Here is a 22,584-nt window from a genome sequence, read left to right as displayed (position 1 = left end):
CTCAGCATGCTTAATTGTCTGACGTTAATGTCGAGCCCTGGAGTCCAAAAAGGCTGTACATGTGTGAGGCTGTACATTCTCATTTAATAATAATTGAACTATAATAATGAACTACAGTTCAGGCCCCATCATGTTACAGCACACTTTAATAAATCCACCTTAAATCAATGCAAATTTAGTCAATAAAAGATGATTTTAAAATCTCAATGGAAAGAGACATTGCATTTACCAGATTTGAGCAAAGTCCACTGTGTGCGACGTAATGTACATTATTGAAAAATACAAGTTCATTCTCTGCCATCAGGTGGCGCTCTCGGCACGGCAGAAAATAGAGCGGTTTCCTCAGTTATAAAGAGCTTGAAGTGATTATTCATATAATGAAGTTTGGGCAGGCTATACAAATTAGTATTTATCTATCTGTGTGTTGAGAGAGAGTTAGATTTGGGCTGGTGATATCACTCTGACCTTGTGTTCACTGAGGTTCTCCTCATCAGAGGACAGGGCTAATGTCACACCTCCACCAAACCCTATGTTGCCATGGCAACTGCTCCAGGTCATGTCAGAACTGTTAAATGTGTGGAGACCTTTTGTTACATAAATGCATAAAGGCACTGCCCACATTTCTCTGGAATAACTCCTAGATATTGATCTCTTATTCTTGGTAACTGAAATGCATAAGCTTACTTGGAAATCCAATGCCTGAGTGACAGACAAAGCATTCAGAGATGATGTGGACTCACTAAAGAACTCATTCCTCAGAGTATACATTCACTCAACTCCTTGCTTGGCCCAGTCTTCAGTCCAAGCACTCAGCAAACACTGCTCTTAAAACAAAGAAACACAGGGCACCGGTACTGCACCGGTACTGTCAGCACCTTCATTCGCAAGTCTGTGATCATCAGACATTGGCTGTTTTTGAGTTTGTCCCCTGAATGACACCGAACGGGAATTCTCCACACACAGGCCACCTGGGCTGTGAAAGATATGGTGATGAGGTGTGTCAGCTGCAGGTGAGGTCAACCCACAGACTTCTGATTCGACTATAGGTTACAACAAAAGATTTAAGTTAATATTGAATCACAAACCTGTTTAAAACTCACCGGACCCTATTAACTTTCAGTGAATTAATACATAATAATATGACCTATGTAACTGCACTGACGCTAATGCAACTGAATTGAGCTAGATAATGACACTAACTTTGCTATATTGGAACTGAGCTGAATCAGCACTGAATCAGATAACTGAATTACAGTATTATTGCCTTCTTTAGAGCTGCTTATAGCTCAAAATAACTGATGAACACTGACAGTTATTGAACTGAACTGAATCAACATTTAATTGCATTGAGCTGAATAGTGACATTATTGCATTCTGAAGAGCTGCTTAATTGAATTTGTTTCATAATTGATACATTTTACATTTATACTGATGTTTTCTTGTTTGTTAATGTGAGTTTGTACTGTTTGTAGGTATCCGTATTGTATAAATTGGTATATAAATAAAAGAGACCGATTAAAAAAAAAAATAATAATAATGTTTTATGTTACACTGAAGAAAGAAAGGGTTACAGTATAGAATGACAATAATGAACAGAAATAAATTTTTGGAGCAAACGTTTTTAGTCATCATGAAATCTAAAATGACAATATTTATGGAATATTGCAGGTTTTTTAATATAAATTATAATATTTTAAAAATTAAGTCACCATTTTTTTCCTTTTAAGAAGCCATTTTACTCCGATATACATCACAAACGGGAAGGAAACACTTTTCATTTCATGCTGAATCGAGATGTCTAGTATTCAGGTGAGAAGTATCATCATTTTCTGTTAGTGCTGAATATTCAGGAATAATGAATCTTATGGAAAGCATCTAATGACATTTTATTTATTTATTTTCTTTTGCAGTTACTATCGTTTGCCTTTGATGACATTCCCATTTCCATTTCAGCCTTGGGTTGTCAGTTCAAGAAATCCTGCTGTCTTAATGATTCATAACCAGGTTCATGTATAAATGTGATGCGATCTAGGAAAACCCACCACATGGTGAAATTGGACCTTTTTTTAGGTTTTGATACCTTATGAAAGCTGGTCTATAAGGTTTGCAGTAAAAGTTGGTATTTCAGAATGAACACTGCAAAGGTAGCCTTAACAGAAAGGAAAGCTGGAAGAGAGAGTTGTGCCACAATCCTCAGTGTAAACATGTCTAATGAGATGATGACATCCTTCATTTACACAACATGATCACATTAATGTTTCTGTTTGAGACTTAATACTTCCCCTGTGTCATCATTTTTCCATATGGAGCTCGAGGGCAAGTTTAACAGGGATATAGTGTGTGTTGTGAGTGTCAACTCATCAGTAGATCACCTCATTGGTGTGTATTTGCCTGTTCACTGGGGTGTGGCTGATGCACTTGACAGTTGTGTGTTACCATGGCAACCGTCTGTGTGTGTGTGTGTGTGCGCGCGGGCCTCGGTGAAGGTGTGTTTTACTGCTGTTGCCCCGCTGGGAGCCTGTCAGCTGTTGTGCAGCTGCTGCTTGCATTAGCAGTCCCAAAGCCCTGTGCATTTATCCATCTCCTCGCTATGACACATCACACTTCTAATTCCAAAGCCTAATCAAAGACATCCACACAGTGCAGGGCTAGTCAGCCAGCACATGCTACAGAGATCCTCTGGTTTCATATTGCTGTAATAAGTAACTGGAGACAAGGGGGAAATCTGCTGCTCTGGCTGCCCTCTTTGTTACCCGAGTATCTCAAATTTATTAACACTGGAGCCTCCAAACAGACGCAGTGTTTCCTGTAAGCCTCGCTGCTATATACGCCTAGTTCAGTGTTATATTTAACCAGGATTTTAAAATCCTTGGTATTAACAGAACACACAGATAGGAATAGTCAGTAACTTAAAGGAACAGTGTGAGCCTAAAGTGACATAAAATGAAGATTCTGTCATTCAGTCACCCTCATGTCATTTCCTGAAGGATCATGTGACACTGAAGACTGGAGCAATGCATGGCAGCTGAAAATTCAGCTTTGCCATCACAGGAATAAAATACATTTTAAAATAGATTCAAATATAAATTTTTATATGTGACTTTTTTATAAGATTTTGAGAGATGCTACAAAGGGAAAGATTATCAGAGAATAATGACTTCAGATTTGATCTGTTCCTCAACCCAAGCTACTGTATCATACTACAGAACACTTCAATCTATTGTCTGAATTCGTTGTATGGTTCTTTTTTAGGCATTTTTGATCCTTCGTGAGGTTTAACAGCCTCTGGTCACTTTGAACCCTAGGTGTATTGAAAAAAAAAGCAGTGTGAAGATTCATTATTCAAAACGTTTCCACAGAAACAATAGCACCATGAAACTGAAAACATTAATTTCCCCCCAAACTCTGCTGTGCTGTTTTTCACAGTGACTGGTATCCATTTATCATTTTCAGCATGCGTGAACGATAAAATGTGCAAACTTGATTCAGTTCCAGGCTTCAGAATGCAGTAGATAACTAAAACTGAATCTAGTTCACACATTGTATATGCCGCCAAATACACTGAAATGGAAGTGCAGGAGATCTCAGGGTTCTGCATCTTTCCTGACTCTGTTGCTCCAGGGCTGGCCTCACAGGACCTAAGAGGGATTTTGGATTATCCGTCCTGGCTTTAGGGATTGGAGCTGCAATGTGCTGGATAGCAGAAATCTTAATTCTGCATGGTAAATAGATTATTGAGCATGTGAGGCACTGACAGACTTGCTGCCTTCCCTCTTTCGTCTCATCTTTCAGTTTCCTTTTTTTTTAAATCTCTTGAAAACTTTATCCCTTCCCCCTCTTTGTCTTTCCTTAGGACTGTATTGGTGTAAAAAGGCCCTGCATACATCTGGTATTAACATCTGTCTCAGATTTACTGCTGAAGTGGTCAGCACTACATACAGGTGTGAATGGGGTCCACAACGTCTTGTGATCCAAGCAATAACTGCATTTGAAGTACGCATGTGACTGCATTAAATATGTAGCGTAAACTCTCATCCTCCCTGATGCATCCAGTACAGCAGCAAAGAACCATCTACTCACCCTTTTTTATATAGAAAACACATCTAAACAAAAAAGCACAATCAGTTTGGCAGCACTCAGAGGTCAGCAGCTTCGGCCTGCTCCGTTCAGGCAGATCCCCGCTAAGGGATTGGTTTTCTTTTTGAGAAAGTGCTATGCATCATTTATGTTTTTCTCCTCTCAGTACTCTCAAGGCTTGTTCACACGAAAAACGAATGTTTGGTGTGTATATGCAGCGCAACAAACACGTTAAATTGCAATGGACATGGTTGCTTTTCCCAGAGGACGTTAGAGAAATTTGTACTTTGATGTAATATGCAATTCTAATCCTATCCGAATCTGCCAAGTCTGTTTTTCTCACAAAACCTCTACAAATTCCAGAGCAAATGACCTAATGTTTTTCAGTAAACTCATCTAATCCTGTCCCGGTGTGAATGTGTTATTGCTGATGTATTGGTCTATCCCTGAGCCTCCTTGTGGGATGTTTTTGTTTCTTGACTTACCTGAGTGACTCTTTATGCACCAATCTTGCACCTTTCAAAACGGATAGTATCCAACAACATAAAGTCATAAAATCTAGGAGAAACTAATTGTGGAAGCTGCAAATACTGGCCATTTGGAGTCTGCTGTTTTATTGTAAGCAGCCACTTCTAGAAACACATTTATTTATAATAAAGTTGCATCGATAAATAATTAATAAAAAAGGACAACCGATAAACTTAGCAATTTTGGTCACATTCCCAGAGCACATTCCCATTTAATAACTGATGGCAAGATCAAGCAAATGTGACTTGCAAAAAAGAGAGGCTTTAGACTACAGCTGGTCTGTTTGTTATGTCCTCAAAGGGAACAGCAGCAGAGAAGACCCCAAAGCCTTTGTACAAACATGTCCACGCCCTCAAATTCCCACACACCAATTTCCTACATGAAAAAATGATGAGAAATCCCCATGTTTGGTGTGCTTTTAATATCCCTTTTCACTTCAGGCCTCAAACACATCCCGACGTGATCACATGTATAGAGGAGTAGAGCCGAGCAGCCTCTGTTGTGTTTTGCAGTCGATCCTTCCGGCAGGCTACAGTCCTCCCACGGGCTGCAATGAGCCAGCATGAGCAGCCAGCGTGATTAGCATCATGGGACGGCAGAGCTCAGAAAAACAAACCCATTGTGGAGCTCTCGGAGCATATGGCGTGTCCACCCACAGCAAGCTGGGGGGAAACAGAGGCTAGAATCCAGTCTGATTTCTAATTGGTCACAAAATGTTGACTGTGCTGGTGTGAGGCCGCGGTAAAGCTGAACGTACTGGGTTTGTGGGAGGAGAGGGGCTGGAATGTTACACTTTATAAATAAATGATGAGCTGTTCTTCAAGCCTGATTACTTCCCCCATCCCCTTTCCACCCCAGCCAGCCCTGCACCCAAATCCCATCACGCTTTAATGGAAAAATGTGACTGATGCCCCCATTGTCCCATGAGGAAGAGCTGGAAGGTCTGGTGTAAATGATTAGACTGCTATATTTAAATGATTTAAAAGAGTATGGCCTTGATTAACTGGTTCAGGTGTGTTTGATTAGGGTTGAGCCTAAACTCCAGGACTGAGTTTGGAGACCCCTGTTGTAAACAAATGATTAACTGCTTTACAAATGATTAACTTCAATTCAAACATAACCTCCAAACCCGTTTTGATAATCAAAAACAAGGTCTAGGCAAATGATCCAAAGCCAAAGTTGAACACGGCCCTTGTAATCCCACACGAGTAGCTGATGCTTCTTTGTAACAACCGTGACAATCATTTATGCTTAATAGTGATACTTAGTAACTTGCCAGGCATGTAGTTTGCCACGGACATGTAGATGTTTTATGTGTGCACATAGAACTTACCCATTTATGCATGAACAATTTATGAAGCACATGCTAAAGTCTCAGGATGTTTTTTCTGCACTTTACTTTAGTAAAGTGATTCTCAACCTTTTATGGCTCCAGTACAATATTCAAAGCCCCCGTGACTTTTTAGTTTTTTGTGATTTAATGGATAAGGATCGGGTGCTTATAAAAATATTTGACTTACAATTTCTAATTTTTAAAAGATTTCAGAGCTTGAAAAAAAAGTACATTTATAAACAGTACAGAAAGGCCTGTGGATCAGTTTTATTAATTTGCATGACCTTTCCATGTTAAACAAATAAAATAATAAAAATCCAACTTTTAATTAGGGTTCTTCTTATATATCCTAGTTCATCCAAGAAAAAATATCTTGAATTTTACTTGCAACCTGCTTTAAGTTCTTGTTTTGTCTTATTTTCAGTCATGATTAGAGGTTTACTGAGGCCGTGATCTAGAACCTAAGTCATAACTTCTAGTTCTACCAGCAAAAAGAAACCTACATTACACGATTACAAAAGAGATTGCGTACACTTTAGTTTAAACCAGGATTTAATACTCTTTTGAAGCACATTTATTTCAATTTCCAAATGTATGCAGTCCATTCAGTTTTCTTTTCTTGTATAAAATATGTGAAAAAATGTCACCAACTGTCCTCTAGTCTCACTCAGTCGAGTCTCTTGGAGTTCTGAGTGCACAGGTAGGCTTTCCTGTATGCCTACAATCACAAACAGGAAGTGTTTCAGCATGTTCATGACAATCAGTGTTACATGGTGACCACAGACCCCATCAGGCTTCACCATCATGGACCAAACCAGGAAGAATATCTACACCGTTATAAGACTGAGAGGTGTGTGTAGGCCCCAATCATCCTGAACATGCTTATATGTGCTTGAATGCAGGAAGAAACATTATCTGACAAGAAGCAGAATCCAGAAGAACTAGCTCATGACATGCTTGGTGGAAGCCTCCAAAGTATCTGGATTGAGTTTATGTACTGATCTTTTCCAACCTACCGAAAATTTATGAAAAATATTAATACATAACTATAAATATAACAGAAAAAACAAGATGCTCTGGCCTCTATAAGGAATGTAAGTAACACGTTAAACCGTAATCGGACTTGCGGAGTGGTTCAGCAGAAACTTAAGCCTAAAACCTTGAGGTCCAGTAGAAGTGAAATATGATAAATAATAAACACACTCGGAGTCTCTTTTTTTCATATTAATATTTCCCATCTTCTATTAATAAAACTAACAACCAACCAGATTCCAGATGCCCTAATAATAGGAAGAGGGGAGGTGAAAGGAGTTAAAACTAACTCCATTTACAAGCGATCATTATCTGATCTGGGTCAGGATTGATCCAAAATCTGTTTGAAATTTTAAAAACTCCGCCTCCACATTTCTAAAAGAAAGATTCCCTCATGTTTTACACCGGGACAGAAAAGGTGTTAATGCTTAAGTTGGAAGAGATCAGTGTTTGCATTGCATGCTAAAAAGTGCTGTCCTTTTGATTGTGATGATAACAATCCTGATTTTGAAAGACAGGCAGGAAAAAGGTCTAAAGGTGCGGTCACATTTGCCGTTGTTTGGCCAAATTTTGCTGGCAAAATCCAGTCATTGCAATAGGAATCCACGCAATTGGGAATTTCGCTCAAGGGCAAAATAAATTCCCCACACAGATTTCGCTCATGTTCAAGTTGGTCATGCAGATTTGTCTGGTTTGAAACTGACTTCTTTGCGAGCTGTGCTTCATACATCTCTATGCATTTGACAATGGACTTGTTTTTGCACGCAAAATTTCGCAAATGTGACCGAACCTTAAGGAAATGGGCGAGTTATTGGAGATAAACCAGAGATGCAGTGGAAGTTAACTGGTGACGTATGGTTTAGTGGAAGATTGGCCGTACAATCCATAGAAATCAGGGTGCCTGTGGCTCTGTGAGGCATCGATCCAGTCATGCATGGAGAGCCCCTGGAGAGGCTGGGACATTGAGGGCGTGGAGGGCAGGGGGTGGGTGTAGTCCTGTGTCCAAGGGAAAGATCCAGAGCGCGGGTAGGAAGGATGGCCACGGTGGTTCGATATGGAGGGGACACTAGAGCAGTAGCAGTTGTCCATCGTGCACATGAGAATCTTACGGCCGCCGTACTGCGGCAGCATGGCCTGCTGGGACGAGCTGGGGTTGGGGTAGTCAGCAGGAGTAAAAACTGAACTGGAATGATGGACAGACTGGGCACTGCTGCTACTGCTGAGGCCTACAATGTGCTGGGTGGAGCTACAGGGAACCATGGGCGGCTGCGACATCGCCCCGTCTGTGGAGGTGGAGCCTTGAGCCAGGAACTGCTGTTTGCTCATGGGGCCTGACGAGGACTCCAGCAGGCTGGTGCTGCTTTCAGGGAAGGCCGTGGGGTGTTTGCGTTTCTCCCCCCCAGAGGTATTCACACTGGAGGGGTGGACAGAAATGCTCTGGAGGAAGTGCGCAGGAGTACTGAATGGTGCTGGAAACAAGGGGACGGGGACAAAGAGTTAATATACATGTATTTAAGTTTTTTTTTTTTTGTTTGTTTTTTTTGAGTATGATTTTTGAGGACAAGGGCATTCCAGGGTCAATGATGAATAAAATTGTATCTAGTTTAAACACGTCATTGTACTTTTGGTATTCATGTTAGTTTCATATGGGTTTGACAAACTTAGAAATGTGACCCGTGCTGGCAAAATGAGTGGGAATGTGCATGAGCTAATTTTAAACTACAGGCAAAAAAAAAAAAAAAAAGTGAAACATTTAGATTTTAGTTGATTTTGAGGTTCTCACAAAAATGAGTTTATTAAGCCCTCATCTAGCGATCCCAATGCTCCAAATAACAATTTTTAAATGTTTAATTACCACTTTTTGTAAGTTTTCTGAGAGGAGTAAATTTTCTCTGAATTCATTTATGTATGAAATGCTTTTTTTTAGTGTAAAAAGTGCAAAAAATGATATATTGGTACCAGTCTAATTTGGCTTGCTTCTACCAAGTGACATAAATATGCCAAAAAACTTACTAACATAACTACACATGATTATGTGGCAAGTGGCTTTTTGATATTTTCATATACCATAGTTTATCCTTGATCCAATCAGAAAAGATGTGCGACCCACCAGTTGTCACTGAATCACTCAAGTTTTTACCCACCTTCCAGTATTTTTCTCAAGTTCTTTTCCTTTTTTGAGACTTCAGACAGGAATATTTTGGAATTAAGATGACCCACTTTACAAGGAGGCAGAACACTGCCGGTGCTTGACTGAGATCTGCAGAAAGACCATTACACGTGAGAAGATTAGTACATATTCAAAATGTCTATTTATATATACTTCTGCACTTTGGCTCATAAATGGCCTACCTGTCCATGAGTATTTTCACTGGTTTTGTGTTCTACAAAGCAAAACAGAACAGAAGAAAATATTAATCTCCCTGCAGTCTACAAGCTGCTGCTTGACTGCCTCTTTGTCTGTAAACATAGAAAAATCTGGAAGTGCAGATCTGCTGAGAACAACCACACACACAGACAGGGAAACATTTCTCACAGGTATGGACACATTCACACAGTGTGTGCCCAGTCAGACAGACTGTGTTTTCATATGATTTCCAAAACATCACGTTTAGTAATCGAAAACAGGTAATATTTAAATCCTTTAAATTTAAATTCCTTCGTGCTAGACATGGAATTATGTGTGGAAAACAAAAGAATTATGAATTCAATGTTGTTTATATTAATCAAAAATGACCTTTACGAATTCATTTGCATCTTTCAATCACAGCATTTCTTCCCCAGCAACATCCAGAACGCACATTTAGGATTGTGGCATATCATAGACGGCGAAGGACGAGCAGATGAAGGCATCTGTGAAGGGTGAGAGAGAGAATGGATCTCACCTTCATAATGTTAATATCCTCTGCCTTGTCAAACACAACTTGGACAGAGCTGAGCAGTTTCTTGGCCTCCTGACGGCGCTCACTGAGCTGCAGGGTTTGGGTCGAGTTCTCCTGGCAGTATTTGGAGTGTGCTTTATCCAGCACCTCTAGAGTTCTCCCCAGGTCATCTTCTAAGAGCTGGTGCATTTTGTGATACTGCACACGCACCTCCTTCTTCAGCTGCCGGACCTTATCCTGCACAACACACACAGCAATTTCAAGTTTTCTAGTTTCAGAAATAAAAATGTCTTGAACTATGCTCGGACTTTAACATGCAATCAAAAGATCTCAATAACATTCTCCCAAAACCAAATTATCTGAGCTATAGAAGAGATTTTATAGATCTATGTTCTTATTGTATTGTAAAATTACCTTGACAACTTTTAGGAGGAACACCGGTGACAGAGTTGATTAATAAATGAACCTGCATTGAGTATCTGTGCTATCTAAATCATATTTAAGAATCTTAATATACTTTCACAAGATCATCTGCAAACACACACACATGCCACAGTTTGATTTTAGAAAAATTTGTTCACAGGTATATTTTTACCTTACCAACCATTAAACTGCATTTTGTTTCGACATTTCAATATTATTTTAGTATTATTTATACATTCCTAAAGTATTTATTATTATTTTTAAATAGCTTTGGCGTTTTAAGTTTTAATTTTAATTTCAACTGAAGTTTTAGTAATTTTGTGTGCTCTTGCCATTTAAAAAAATATACATATATTTAGTTTTATGATACTAAGTTTTAGTCATTTCAGTATTTCAACTTATTCAGTTAGTTGCCCAGACTACTTCTAATTTTCAAGAGATTTTTTAAAGGTTAGGTATTTTATGTAATATTTACATTATTTGTTTATTAATAATGAAGTTTTAATTTCAGTTAATATTAACAACACTTTCATATTTATGTCAAAACATGCAGGTCATTATGTCAGTCGAGTTGAGATGAGAGATTTTGATCCTGATGATTTTGTTTTCATAGCTTAATATGAGAACACTCACTGTGTGTCGGCACAACTAAACTAATCACTTTTGTTGTTCATAGGTGGAATGAAACATGATTTGATTGCATTAGATCCATTCAATTTTCTTTTCTTATTTCTCTTGTTTTAAAACTAATCTTCAATATTAATTGTTATTTTTATATCTGTATGTGGATATCAGGAAAACCAGCAGCTATTGTAAAAGCTAATGGAGATCCATCTCCGAAACAAGGAGAATTTGACAAGACTTCTCCTTGACAGTATTGTTACATAGTACAGCATACTTATCTAATTCATTTTCCTCCAACACCAAAATAAAACTGCAGGCAGGGAGAAAAAGTCCACACAAGGCTAAAGCACAGACACTGCCAATGTCATACCAAAAACAGCCTCTTCCATATTCATTAGCTGCTGTAGAGGGTGAGGGGAGACACACAGACAGACAGACAGAAGTGTGTGTGTGTGTGTTCATGCTCCTTACCTCCACCAGGAGTTTGTCAGACTCTAACTTATACAGCTGCTCCTCGATGTCTTTCACTCTATCGTCAATGCGATCCTGCTGCTTCATTAGCATATGCTGAAGGGAGAGGAAAACAACACAAATCAAACCTTTTTCCACCGATCCATGATCTGCCAAGCTCAACAAAACAGAACGACTCCAGGATCAAGGATCATCTGAACTATGAACTATTTTTAGAAATAGCTTTCATTTTAAGTCAGACTCAAGCTAACAAAAGCAATTCACTCCAAAATAAGACTCGAAACATCACAAAAACCCTCTATATAAAATGCAAATAAATAAATAAATAAATCAATCATAGTGCAGTAAATGAGGAAAACCCCTATCACAGTTCAAATCGCAATATAAAAATAAATTTTTTTTGACAAAATCTTGCAGCACTAAACTGTAAATAAATACATTTAGATTATAAACAATCAAAATGAAACACTTTCTAAAAAAGTGCACATTTGACTGTGTTGTCGAATTATTTAAATATTACACTAAAATATTTAGCTGTGTCAAAGGTTCTGCTGACAAAAAAACTTTGGGAATCTCTGATTAAAAGCTTTTTTTTATTATTATTATTTAAACATTCTGTGAAAGACTAATAGGAAAAGAAAATATTAATAAAGTGGGAGGTCATTGTTACACATCATATATGATATGATAATTTACTAAATTAAAAGAAAGCAAAAAAATGACATTAGAACATCCTTTGCAGAGTCTCATAATGCTCCGCAAAAACTGAACTACAAACTATTTTTAGAAATATTTATCATTTTAAAGTCAAACGCAAGCTAACAAAATCAACACATTTTCCATCTTCTCTAAAATACGACCCCAAACATCCCGTAGGGTCTCACTATGACATCCAAAAAAAATTACAAATCTTATTACAGCAAATGAGGAAAACAAAACATGTCAGCAATGAGACTAATTCATCAGAACCACATGCTCACGTTTCCACACGATTCTGCTTGCTATTAGGTGTCTGGACAGGTTTTAAATTGGATTCAGAGGAAGCCACTAACCCCAAAGCTCCCCCATCCCCCAGCCAAATCAAAGCCTGACAGTGTGCTGAAGCTTTTATAATCCCCTTCATACTCTGTCTCACATGCCCACAAGAAGAAGACTGCACCTCAAAACCCCAAAGTCAACTGGATACAGAATAACAAGACAATTTGGTTGTTTTATCACATAAATGAATATGCAACATGCAATAGGCCGATTGCAAAGGGAGAATGCAGCTGTCATGACAACAATAATGCACACTGTGCATGCACGAGTGTGCGCATTAATAAGTGTGGAAATTTGAAGCAGAGCAAGAGGGGGCAAAGCCATCTCGGCCTCTCATTTTGCTCGCCATCGCACCCTTTGTTTGCATGGGCTTCTTTCAGTGTCAGTGACAGATTCTCATGTTATCCCTGCATAAAGAGAGGTGCACGGGACCGCTGCAGGATCTATATATCACATGAGAGGAAACACATTCTTGGGGACTACAGCAACTGGGCTCCTGCAAACTCCTGCATGGGTGCCAGGCAAACAAACAGAATCTCTACAGACAACAGTAAACAGCGGTCACTGCTCACCATGGACACTGATAGAGCGCAACAGTGCGGAAGTAAAAATCACATTCATTTTCTCCATAGAAAAACAGACATGAGCTGAGCTCACGGGGCAGTGTCATTTTAACTTCTTTAAAATAAAATACATTTAAATGGCAAATTAGCAATGAAATAATACATTAACTACAATTATGAAGTGCGATTCAGTAATCAGAGAACATTCTGTATCACTATATTTGGACATACCAGACATCGTACCCCTTAGGGGTTTGTGAGTTACTAGCCATTTTCATCACCCCTTTTTTATGCGCATTTTGAATTATCAAATCAGAAACATCTGGAAATGGCAAATTTCGGAGAGAAGATAAAAAAAAAAAAAAACGTAATTCGTCAAAGTTTTTATATTCACTTGAGGTGATTTTTGACTTGTGCGATTTATAGTGAATAATTAAAGATGGAAACGCATTTGCAGAAAATAATTCTGACATAGAGAACATTAAATGCACATGACTTACTGTTGGTTACTAGGTTATCAACACTAGTGTCATCCGCTCAACTTGATGGAAACACACCTAATTTGCATTTGGGGTTTCTATAATTATATTATATTATATTATATTATATATATATATATATATTTTTTTTTTTTTTTTTTTGTTTATTATTATTAAGTTTGAGTTAAAAAAATATATAATAATAATAAAAACAATAACAATAGTTCATATTAAAACATTGTTTTGGCCACCATGTTTCAGCAACAGCAGCAGTATGAGACATTACGGCAGTCAAAAAATATATAATTTTGAATATTTGTCAAATAAAATAAATAAATCCACATTCAAATGCAAAAAGTTGCATTCGAATTCTAGGTCTGCGTCAGCCTTCAGTCGGCCTTATCAGTGGCGCACAAAATGCGACGATGATGTAAGTGCCATTGCATTTTAATGCTTTTGTTTGTTTTTAAATGAAGTAGCCTACTCTTTGTGATTGGTGTTGGGTCCTTTGTATTAACTATAACTATACATACATGCATGGTGCCGTTTTGTTTCTAATTGTTTAAGCAACTTAATTATATATGGTTTATAAATATTATTTTAAACATCATGAACTTTTTTTTTCCCAAAAGATAGTTGTATTATTTTATTACACCTTTTCCCCCTATAACTAATATTATGCTTTTTAAATTCAAATTTTAGTCATTTTGACAGCCCTGTGAGACACTATCTTATAAAGATACCATTTTTGTCTTATGGCAGTTCAAACAAAATATGATACAAAACAAATCATAACAATTTTTGTAACTAAATCACCAAACACTATACTGAAAAAAAAGAACTTTCAATGAAAAACAATCAGAATGTCATGTGACCTTTAGTCAACATCAGAGAACTCAGAACATGCAAATGTGTTGATTAATGAAATCCTAAATTAAAAGCTTAATATTGTTTTTAAAATTATATATATATATATATATATATTAATTAATTACCAAAAAGTACAAAATTTGTGCATTTCTGTGCTCATCACATCACTTTAATTCGCTTAACAGCATGTTAATGCCAAATTCAAACCTGATTATAATTTGATCTTGAGTTTTGAGATCAGTTTTAATGGCGAGTGAAGCTGCTGCTCATTTCATTTCCGTTAGCATGCTGTCATTAAAAGCAGCAGGCAGAACAGCTCACTACGCTGTGGAACAGATCAATAGTTTAAACAGATGAGTGTACCATTTCCTTGGTCTTACATACTGGCATTTTTAGCACTTCGTGGACTCAACAGTGCTATCAGACTGAGTCACTGATTACACACGGTTACGAGTACAGGAAACTGTACATCTTCAGCTCGACAACACCAAAAACTTCACGCAACATACCAGCAGGAAGTTACCGAAAATTACTGCTCTCCTGGTGCCATTTTGCTTATCAGCAATCAAAAGAAGACCTTTTAAGGTTTTTAATTTGTTACAACTGTTGGTGTATAGATGAATGTATCCATGTGCTATACATCTGTGCGAGCGCTTCTCGCTTCAAAACACGCAGATGTGCAGATACGATCTGTCAATCTCTTTTGACTGGGAGCACGGAAGGTAACATCCAAAAGAATCTACAGACAATTAACTGTTTCTGTTATAAATGTAAGCCATTTAATTGCAGAGATTTAGAGCCTGATGATAGGCTTGTTGATGGCTTTTTTATGCTTTTAAGGTGAAGAAGATCGGAGCTCAGACTGGGACCATAATAATCTGGTTTTGTGAGGTAGTGTGAGGGGCGTGTGTGAATTTCACAGCTAAATGCTGGATTGAGTTGATTTATTTCTGCAGTTTGTAAGTGGCTCAAAACAACCTACGTACATTCACAGCAAAGACAAAAGGTCAGGCATCCTAGCAGCTGTGTGTGAAATGTGCAAAGGGCACAGTGCTCTGAATGCATAGTGATAACGTACAATTCACTTATAAGTCGACAAAACCTCCCGTGTACTTCACAGAATGCATTCATAATCAATCACAGAAGAAAAACTCAGAAAATGTTGTAATGAATAGTGCATGATTTTACAAAACAGATGAGAGTACATTTCCACTTAAAGAAAGGTCAGTATAGACACATCCTACCTACACACAGATCTGACACTTTACATGAATACAGTAACCGTCCTGTGTAAATAGAGTATTTTGCCGTGATAACTTTTAGAGGCATTATCTGACATTAAAACTAACCGGTTGCACTTTATTTTACAGTACGTGTACTAACATGTACTTATAGTGTACTTACAGTGCATTTATCTAAGAAGGTTCTGGTAATACAAGGTAACTACATGGGGTAGGGTTAGGTTTAGGGGTAGGTTCAGGGTTAGTACCTAGTTATTGTAATTACTATAATAAGTACATAGTATGTATGTACATGAGGAACAGGACTGTAAAATAAAGTGTGACCACCTAACCAATCATGTGAGCACATTTAATATTTAATTATTGCCTGTCCCACTTCAGAGGTCTTGATCTCATTGACTGTATCCAACATGAAATCTTACAAAACCTTGAAAATGTTGACATAATCTGGCAAACAGATATAATAAAAAAATAATAATAAATATATAATATATATATATAATATATAGTATATAACAGTATAATAATATATAGTATATACTATATTGTTCCTGTAGCTCAATTGGTAGAGCACTGCGTTATTAAGCGCAAGGTTGGGGGTTCGATTCCCCGGGAACACATGATATGTAAAAATTGATAGCCTGAATGCACTGTAAGTCGCTTTGGATAAAAGCGTCTGCTAAATGCATACATTTCATTTAAATTTAATTTAATATATATTATTATTATTAACCAATTAATTTAAATTTACACAACACTTTTTTAAACATGTTCCATAAAAACTGCAAAAACTGAAATAGAACAAGGTTGCTAATAACAGAAATAGGTTGCTAAAAATGAATAGAAACTTCTGATATCAGATTGATCTCCTAAAAGTGAAATATAACTTTAAAACACTAACCACACATTGCTGTGTAGTTCAATAATGTTCAACAATGAGGGCTTATATATAAGTGAATCCATCTAAAAGCTCATTTGGAATTACTGACAGAACTGTATCCTCCACCTGAAACTGAATACTGTATGTGTAAAGTATCTCTATATTCAACAACCTTACTTTTAGATGTGCTCAAGATGCTTACACAAGCGTTTTCTGTACGTTTCACCACCACTTTCACAAAATAAATTAGAATTAATTTGAATTAATCATTTAAAAAAAGAAAATCACATGTTACTGGTTTAACATCTGACAAAACCTTCACTGAAAGAACTCACTTAATTAGAAAAAGTTGTTACTGAATCGACTTTTTTTTTTAATTCACATTTTTACCATCCAGCTAGTTTGTCTTAGAATACGACAACATATAGGTAAAAATACACATCTTACATTTGTAATAAATGATAGTAATTGTAAAAATATATATATATATAATAATCTTTCAGCCAGTTTGTTAAATCTGAAGAGTTCATCTAATATTATGAAAAAACTACTATTATCTTGGCAGACTGGCATGATGGCGATGGGAAATGGCATTGCACACAGCATGATGCACAATATTACAGTACAAACTGCTTCCACACAATCACATTGTACATTCATCTGAAGCAGCAGCCTTGTCCAGATGAATCGCCATCACAAAAGACATTGCCTAGCTGATAAGGCAAGCTTTCTTACTACTCCACATCTCTGTATTTACCTACTAGACTCGTTTCACTAAAAGTTTGTGTTTGCAGTTCATGATTGCAGTAAATTATTGTGTTTATGTGATCCTATGCAGAGCCTACATGTCACGGGTGCAAACAATCAGTGGTATTCACCACTTTCACAATAATATGACTGTGATTCCAAACATCTGAAGTCATCTGACTGTACTGAACGTTTCTCAAGGCCGACTGCGAGAGTGATATAACGCTGTCCGGGCTTGCCTGCGTGCAGCGGTGTGATAAGAATGGCCTCTCAAATTATTCAGTGACACCACAATCAATTCTCAAGACTTTCTGGAGCAAAATCTGGAGGACAATTACATTTCGAATGATCCGGTCCAACTGACAGCATGACTAATTTCCCGAAAATGGTCAAATGTGGGCTGAGCCAGGCATCCACACAAAATTCCTCACTGCTTGTGTCCTATATTTAACACAGAGTTAATGGTGGAAGTGATTTTGTGGAGCGTGAATGTCAACGGACCATCCAAAAGAGTAAACGGGTTTCAAGCAGAAAAAGGGGAAAAGAAAGAAGAGGAGGAAAAGAGATAGCAGGGTGATCCTCCATTGGATATCCCATGATGTCATCCCTGCAAACAGGAGGTGGATTATTGGGAACGGAGCAGAGAGGGAACTGAGGTCACTCCCTTCCTGTGTCTGCCAGGAACCCTACGTCCTATTCCTGAACAAGAGGCGAGGGAGCAAAGAAGGCCAGGCAGTTTTACTGTAGGTCCACTTGAGTCACACTCTCTAAATTTATGCACTTGCGAAAGAAGGAACAGAGGGATGTGTGTGTCTTTCAACAGCAGCTGTGGGTAGAGCAAGCCTTGTGTCCATTTCCTCCCTCTCTTTCACTTGGCTGCTTTAGGATCCATGACACATTGGCCATCTAACGCATCCACAAGTCATCCCTGCCAAGTCCAGCAGCAGCTCACCTCAGCTCACAACAGTTCATTATTCTGGGAGGCATCTGAAGGAACCGTGTGGTTTTTTCACTCCTAAACTGCAGAAAGTCCCAGCTCAGTTTCTCATTAGCATATCCATCACGGTTTAATTGATAGGTAAAAAGCTTTTAATAAGTATCTTAGGAGATCAAGACAAATCATTTCAGGAAATAGAAACAGAAAGATGTCTTTACAAAATGCAAATGATATCATCAGCATAACAATTTGGGTAAAAGCTGAACTGAAAATCGAACATGAATTTCTTATTGTCTTTGTTCTTGTTTTGTCTCTTTTCTTTAAGGCCAGCTGCACTCGAGTTGCATACGTTTTTGTGAAACCTGATGATCATGTTCTCCAGCAAGATTTGAGATGATCCAAAAGAGCCTCACTGAAAGAAGAACATCTGACCAGCTGGACAAAGAGTCACATGATCAATGTCACTTTTAATTTATTTAACTAGTGACCTAGAAATCGGAAACATTTCTCCATAAATGTAAGTGGACTTTTGGACCACACCGTATGTATTTGCTTATATATGATTTTCAGACAATTCAGTTTTCCAATAATCAAGAACTTGACATTGAGATAAAAAAAAAATGTAAGATGACAAGTCTATGTAAACGGTCTCATCTATAAAGCAAACAAAGATAAGTATTCCTCTGTGAAGTGCTACTCCGCAAAGCCAGTTTTATGGACAAGCTCATTATTTCTTTCTGCTATTTGGCAATCAGTCTCACAGGAAAGTAATGTGTAGGTGGCGTTTGCAGTGAATGTTTCAAATCAAGCACTCGGAGAGAAATCACTTCTTAGCATAAACTGACTTTTTATTCATAATTTCAAAAATGATTTACCATTTAGATGAGATTTTAGATATTAAAGTACTTAAAGCGTCCATTTTAAGTTGATAAACCTATAGAATATAACCATGTATACATATATAAGATTTTAGTTGCCCTAAACAATGAGGCTACTGAACATTACAAATAGTTTTTTTTTTTGCTTTGTTTTTTTACACTTAATGTATTTCTCGCTCTGATGAGTGTTAACATTCGTCTGACTGGGCAGAGATTTAGGATATGACAGAAGTAACTAGGAATGGTAGCATAAACTCATGTTCCAGCACAACTAATGTTTCAAGAGGAAGTGATTACTTCAGTCTTTGACAGGAAGTTCACTCCTCACCCCATCCATATCCAATGAGCTAATATAATGTATACTGTCTTTTACGTGTTGCATTGCAAATCGCTCTGCGTAAACATAAAACCATGTCTGCATTTGTGAACAGAGAAAAGACAATCAACAAGCGCTACTCTGCACTGCTTAAAACTTGCATTTGAATCAGTGGCAAATTCTTTAAATATGAAAACATTGTTACATCTTAATAATCTTATGTGAACAATGTCAATCCATGTGTTACTTTTTTTCCCATTTTGACCTTGTAAATTTTTATCAAAAAGTTATAACCCCATCTTTCCATGAAACAAGAGAGTTCTCTTTGATGACGTACACAAAATCTCTGCAATCATTAAACCTGTAACCGTTTATATCTGCTTCCATCCAATCAACAAACGATGGATTAAACCAAGTCCATTAAGTAGAATGTTTAGGCCCCTGAACACAGGCCCCCCAGGACCACTTGCTGGGGTCCACCAAAACTCTAAATATGCCTCTGTGCACACTTGCACTGGACATCTGATCTCCCTCAAAAGAAACTTCAAGAACCATGTATTTACATGTATTATTATTATAATAATAATAATTATTATTATTATTATTATTATTATTATTATATGTTGGCAAAGCATATTTTAGGTAATACAACAATTTCATAAATGTGTCACGCATTTAACAGAGCATGAGTTAACTTGATACAGTATACCTCTGATGTCTAAAATGGGCTGTTGGCTCAGTCCCTGGTGCAGGAGGAGTTTAGTTACACCCCAACAGAGAAGTTCAGAGTGAAGCACTCACCCTGATGTCATTGCGTCGCACTTCCACGTCGCACACCGCTTGGCCGTGTTTGGGCGCACATCTGGAGAAACAGCAGTACTGGCAGACCGCCACCTGTTCCACATCGCAGTGATAGAGTCTGTACTCATCATGGTGCGAGCAGCTCCAGGCCTGCACCTCCTCAACCCCCACCAGGAGGTGTCCAGGGGCTGGACAGGGCTGCTGGAGATGCGTCTGGATGTGAGACTGGCAACACGGTGTATTACAACGAAGACACACTTTCTGCGCTTGAAGAGGAGGCCCTCGCCTGCACAGAATGCAATGCAACACGGCCGGAGCTTTCTCGACGTTCAGCGCGTTAAACTTTTCTACAATATTAGTCAGTTTGATGTTATTCTCCAGGTTGGGTTTCTGGTTGTATGCATGGTTGCACTCCGGGCAGCGCACACTGGCCGTGTCTTTGGCCCAGGCCTCGCTGATGCAGCCCCGGCAGAAGTTGTGTTTGCACGGCAGCTGCACGGGCTCCACGAACACATGCAAACAAATGGGACAAATGAGCTCCTCCTCGAAGCAGTTCCACCAGTTCTCAGCCATCTCAACCAGTTGATCAGACATCCAGTTTTGAGTTGGCAAACATCAAGCTCTAGCACCTTCCCAACAAAGTTATGCTCATTCTCGTGACTCCTTCATTTAGATCCAAGTGTTAGCTCAGTAGATGAAGACCATACGAGCACAGAAGCCCCAGAGAAACAGCTGCAGATCAGACCCAAACATGCCAAGGGAGCGTTTCTGCTCCTGGCACAGTTCGTCAGCAATCAAATACCACAGACGGGCGTGAAAGAAGGAATCTTCAGGCGTTCAGGGTTCTTTTTAAGAACGAGAGAAACTTCGACGATCTATCGACAACAGAACGCTAATTATGATGTGATCATTTAGAGCGTGCGAAACATGACAGAATATTACGTTCCTTAACTAATCTAAAAGGCTATTATGAAAAATCATTATAACCATGGTGTTAGTTTTACGAAATTTCTGAACATTCTGAATGAATTACTATTATTTAAAATATATATTTATATATTAAAAATGTTACTTTACCTGTAAATACCTTTTATTGGGCGCCCAAATCAAACCCGAGACAGATGTCTCAGTGACAGATGCCCAACTATCCGCTAAAAGATAACTAAACTACTAGTTAAAGGCTACTACATCGTCTAATATCCAGTGTCAGTCAAGTTAAGATCAGTTAAATCAACATGAAAATGTCTTATCATCGGAAGCATATAGTAATGTTCAGAGTTTAAACAGGAAAAGGGTGACGCCACAAGTCCTCGAAGCAGCTGTAGAGTCGCTCACTGAAGCAGTCGATCACGCGTTTGATTTGTGCACATGACATCTGCCCTGCTGGAATATAATAAAGTAGACCTGAGCCTCTGTACTGCCCGTGTAACACTATATCGATAGGATTTCTGTCCCCTGCAATAACAAGACAGGCAGCTGGTAGAACTAGAAAGACTATTTTTTATCTATTATGACACGACTTTGAATGAACATGCAATTGACGCGTATACATGCATGGCGACATGCTCTCGTGCATTTAAACCACAAAGAGCTGCGATTTTATCATGATCAAAGATATTCTCTCGCTATCTGTGCTGGTTAAACATTACAGAATGATCCTCAACCTGATCCCTGTCCATGTTTCGCCTGATGTTTACCTGGCCGCACTTACCAGACACGGATTGCATTCATTTTTAGAGCCCGATGTCGTGTATTTTATCTTGACGAAGCGAAATCGCCTGAAATATTTATGTATTAAAGCCAGATACCTTTGTTGCTCTTAAAGGAGAGGATATCGTTTGGCCCTTGTTATCGCTCATCAGCCATCTTGTTTTCCCGTTTAACGCGAATTAAAAACGACGTATCTGTTTACTTTCCTCTCGTTTGTGTGTCCTTTATATAGGCGCTTCACGTAAAACAAAACAAAAACAGATCCAGTTCCGCGATCATCCAGGGATTTCACGCCCTTTAAAACGTCGATCCTGATTGAAAACAGATGCTTCAGCGCCGTATTCCAATCTGCGTCTGTTATTATTTATGATTTTTCCCCCCTTTCAAGCTAACGTTAATCCTAGATGAGAGGAATGCAGGCACAGGACTGCAACTCAGGATACAGTTCACATACTCCCCCTTCCCTGGTCACGTGATTAGACCGGAGTCGATACATAAAAATGGGAGGGGTTATTAATCGGAGGGCGGGGTTTGATTTAAAGGCACACACATCTCATTTTCTTTATTATTTTTTGTAAGCTGTCAAACGCACAAGCTCAGATTCTGTCCAGTACAGGGACAGGAACGTGTAATTAAATTTATTAAGGAGAAAAAAATTAAAACCTACACCTAAACACCTAAGCCTTTTTAAAAACAGCTGGTTCCGAATTTAGGTTTGAATAGGTTAGGTTAAAGTAAAAATGTAGTGTAAACA

General features: G+C 38.2%; 1 protein-coding gene across 3 annotated transcripts; it reads right to left on the bottom strand.

The window, feature by feature from the left end:
• Positions 1–6,176: 6,176 nt before the first annotated feature.
• On the bottom strand, positions 6,177–22,303 carry LOC113112819 (E3 ubiquitin-protein ligase TRIM8-like). Of its 3 annotated transcripts, none has more exons than XM_026278706.1 (7): positions 21,198–22,303; positions 20,121–20,995; positions 11,371–11,466; positions 9,856–10,089; positions 9,323–9,354; positions 9,115–9,230; positions 6,177–8,439 (listed from the first exon to the last, which is right to left on the bottom strand). In XM_026278706.1, the coding sequence occupies exons 2-7, from the start codon at positions 20,712–20,714 to the stop codon at positions 7,811–7,813; spliced, it is 1,701 nt and encodes a 566-aa protein (XP_026134491.1). In that variant the 5' UTR covers positions 20,715–20,995; positions 21,198–22,303; the 3' UTR covers positions 6,177–7,810. The 3 variants fall into 3 exon arrangements, with proteins under 3 accessions (XP_026134491.1, XP_026134492.1, XP_026134490.1); XM_026278707.1 differs by having other exon boundaries at positions 21,929–22,303; XM_026278705.1 differs by having other exon boundaries at positions 20,121–22,303.
• Between the last annotated feature and the right edge of the window lie 281 nt (positions 22,304–22,584).

The sequence above is a fragment of the Carassius auratus genome, chromosome 13 (assembly GCF_003368295.1).
Source record: "Carassius auratus strain Wakin chromosome 13, ASM336829v1, whole genome shotgun sequence".
NCBI lineage: Eukaryota > Metazoa > Chordata > Actinopteri > Cypriniformes > Cyprinidae > Carassius > Carassius auratus.
Note: the sequence above shows the minus strand (reverse complement) of the source record. Positions and strands in the feature narration are given on the sequence as shown.

Coding starts and splice junctions, on each gene's coding strand:
- LOC113112819 (XM_026278705.1), bottom strand. CDS start 20,714: ATGTCTGATCAACTGGTTGAGATGGCTGAGAACTGGTGGAACTGCTTC. Junction 10,090..11,370: donor CTGACAAACTCCTGGTGGAG/GTAAGGAGCATG, acceptor TGTGTTGTGCAG/GATAAGGTCCGGCAGCTGAA. Junction 9,355..9,855: donor AGGATATTAACATTATGAAG/GTGAGATCCATT, acceptor TTTGCTTTGTAG/AACACAAAACCAGTGAAAAT.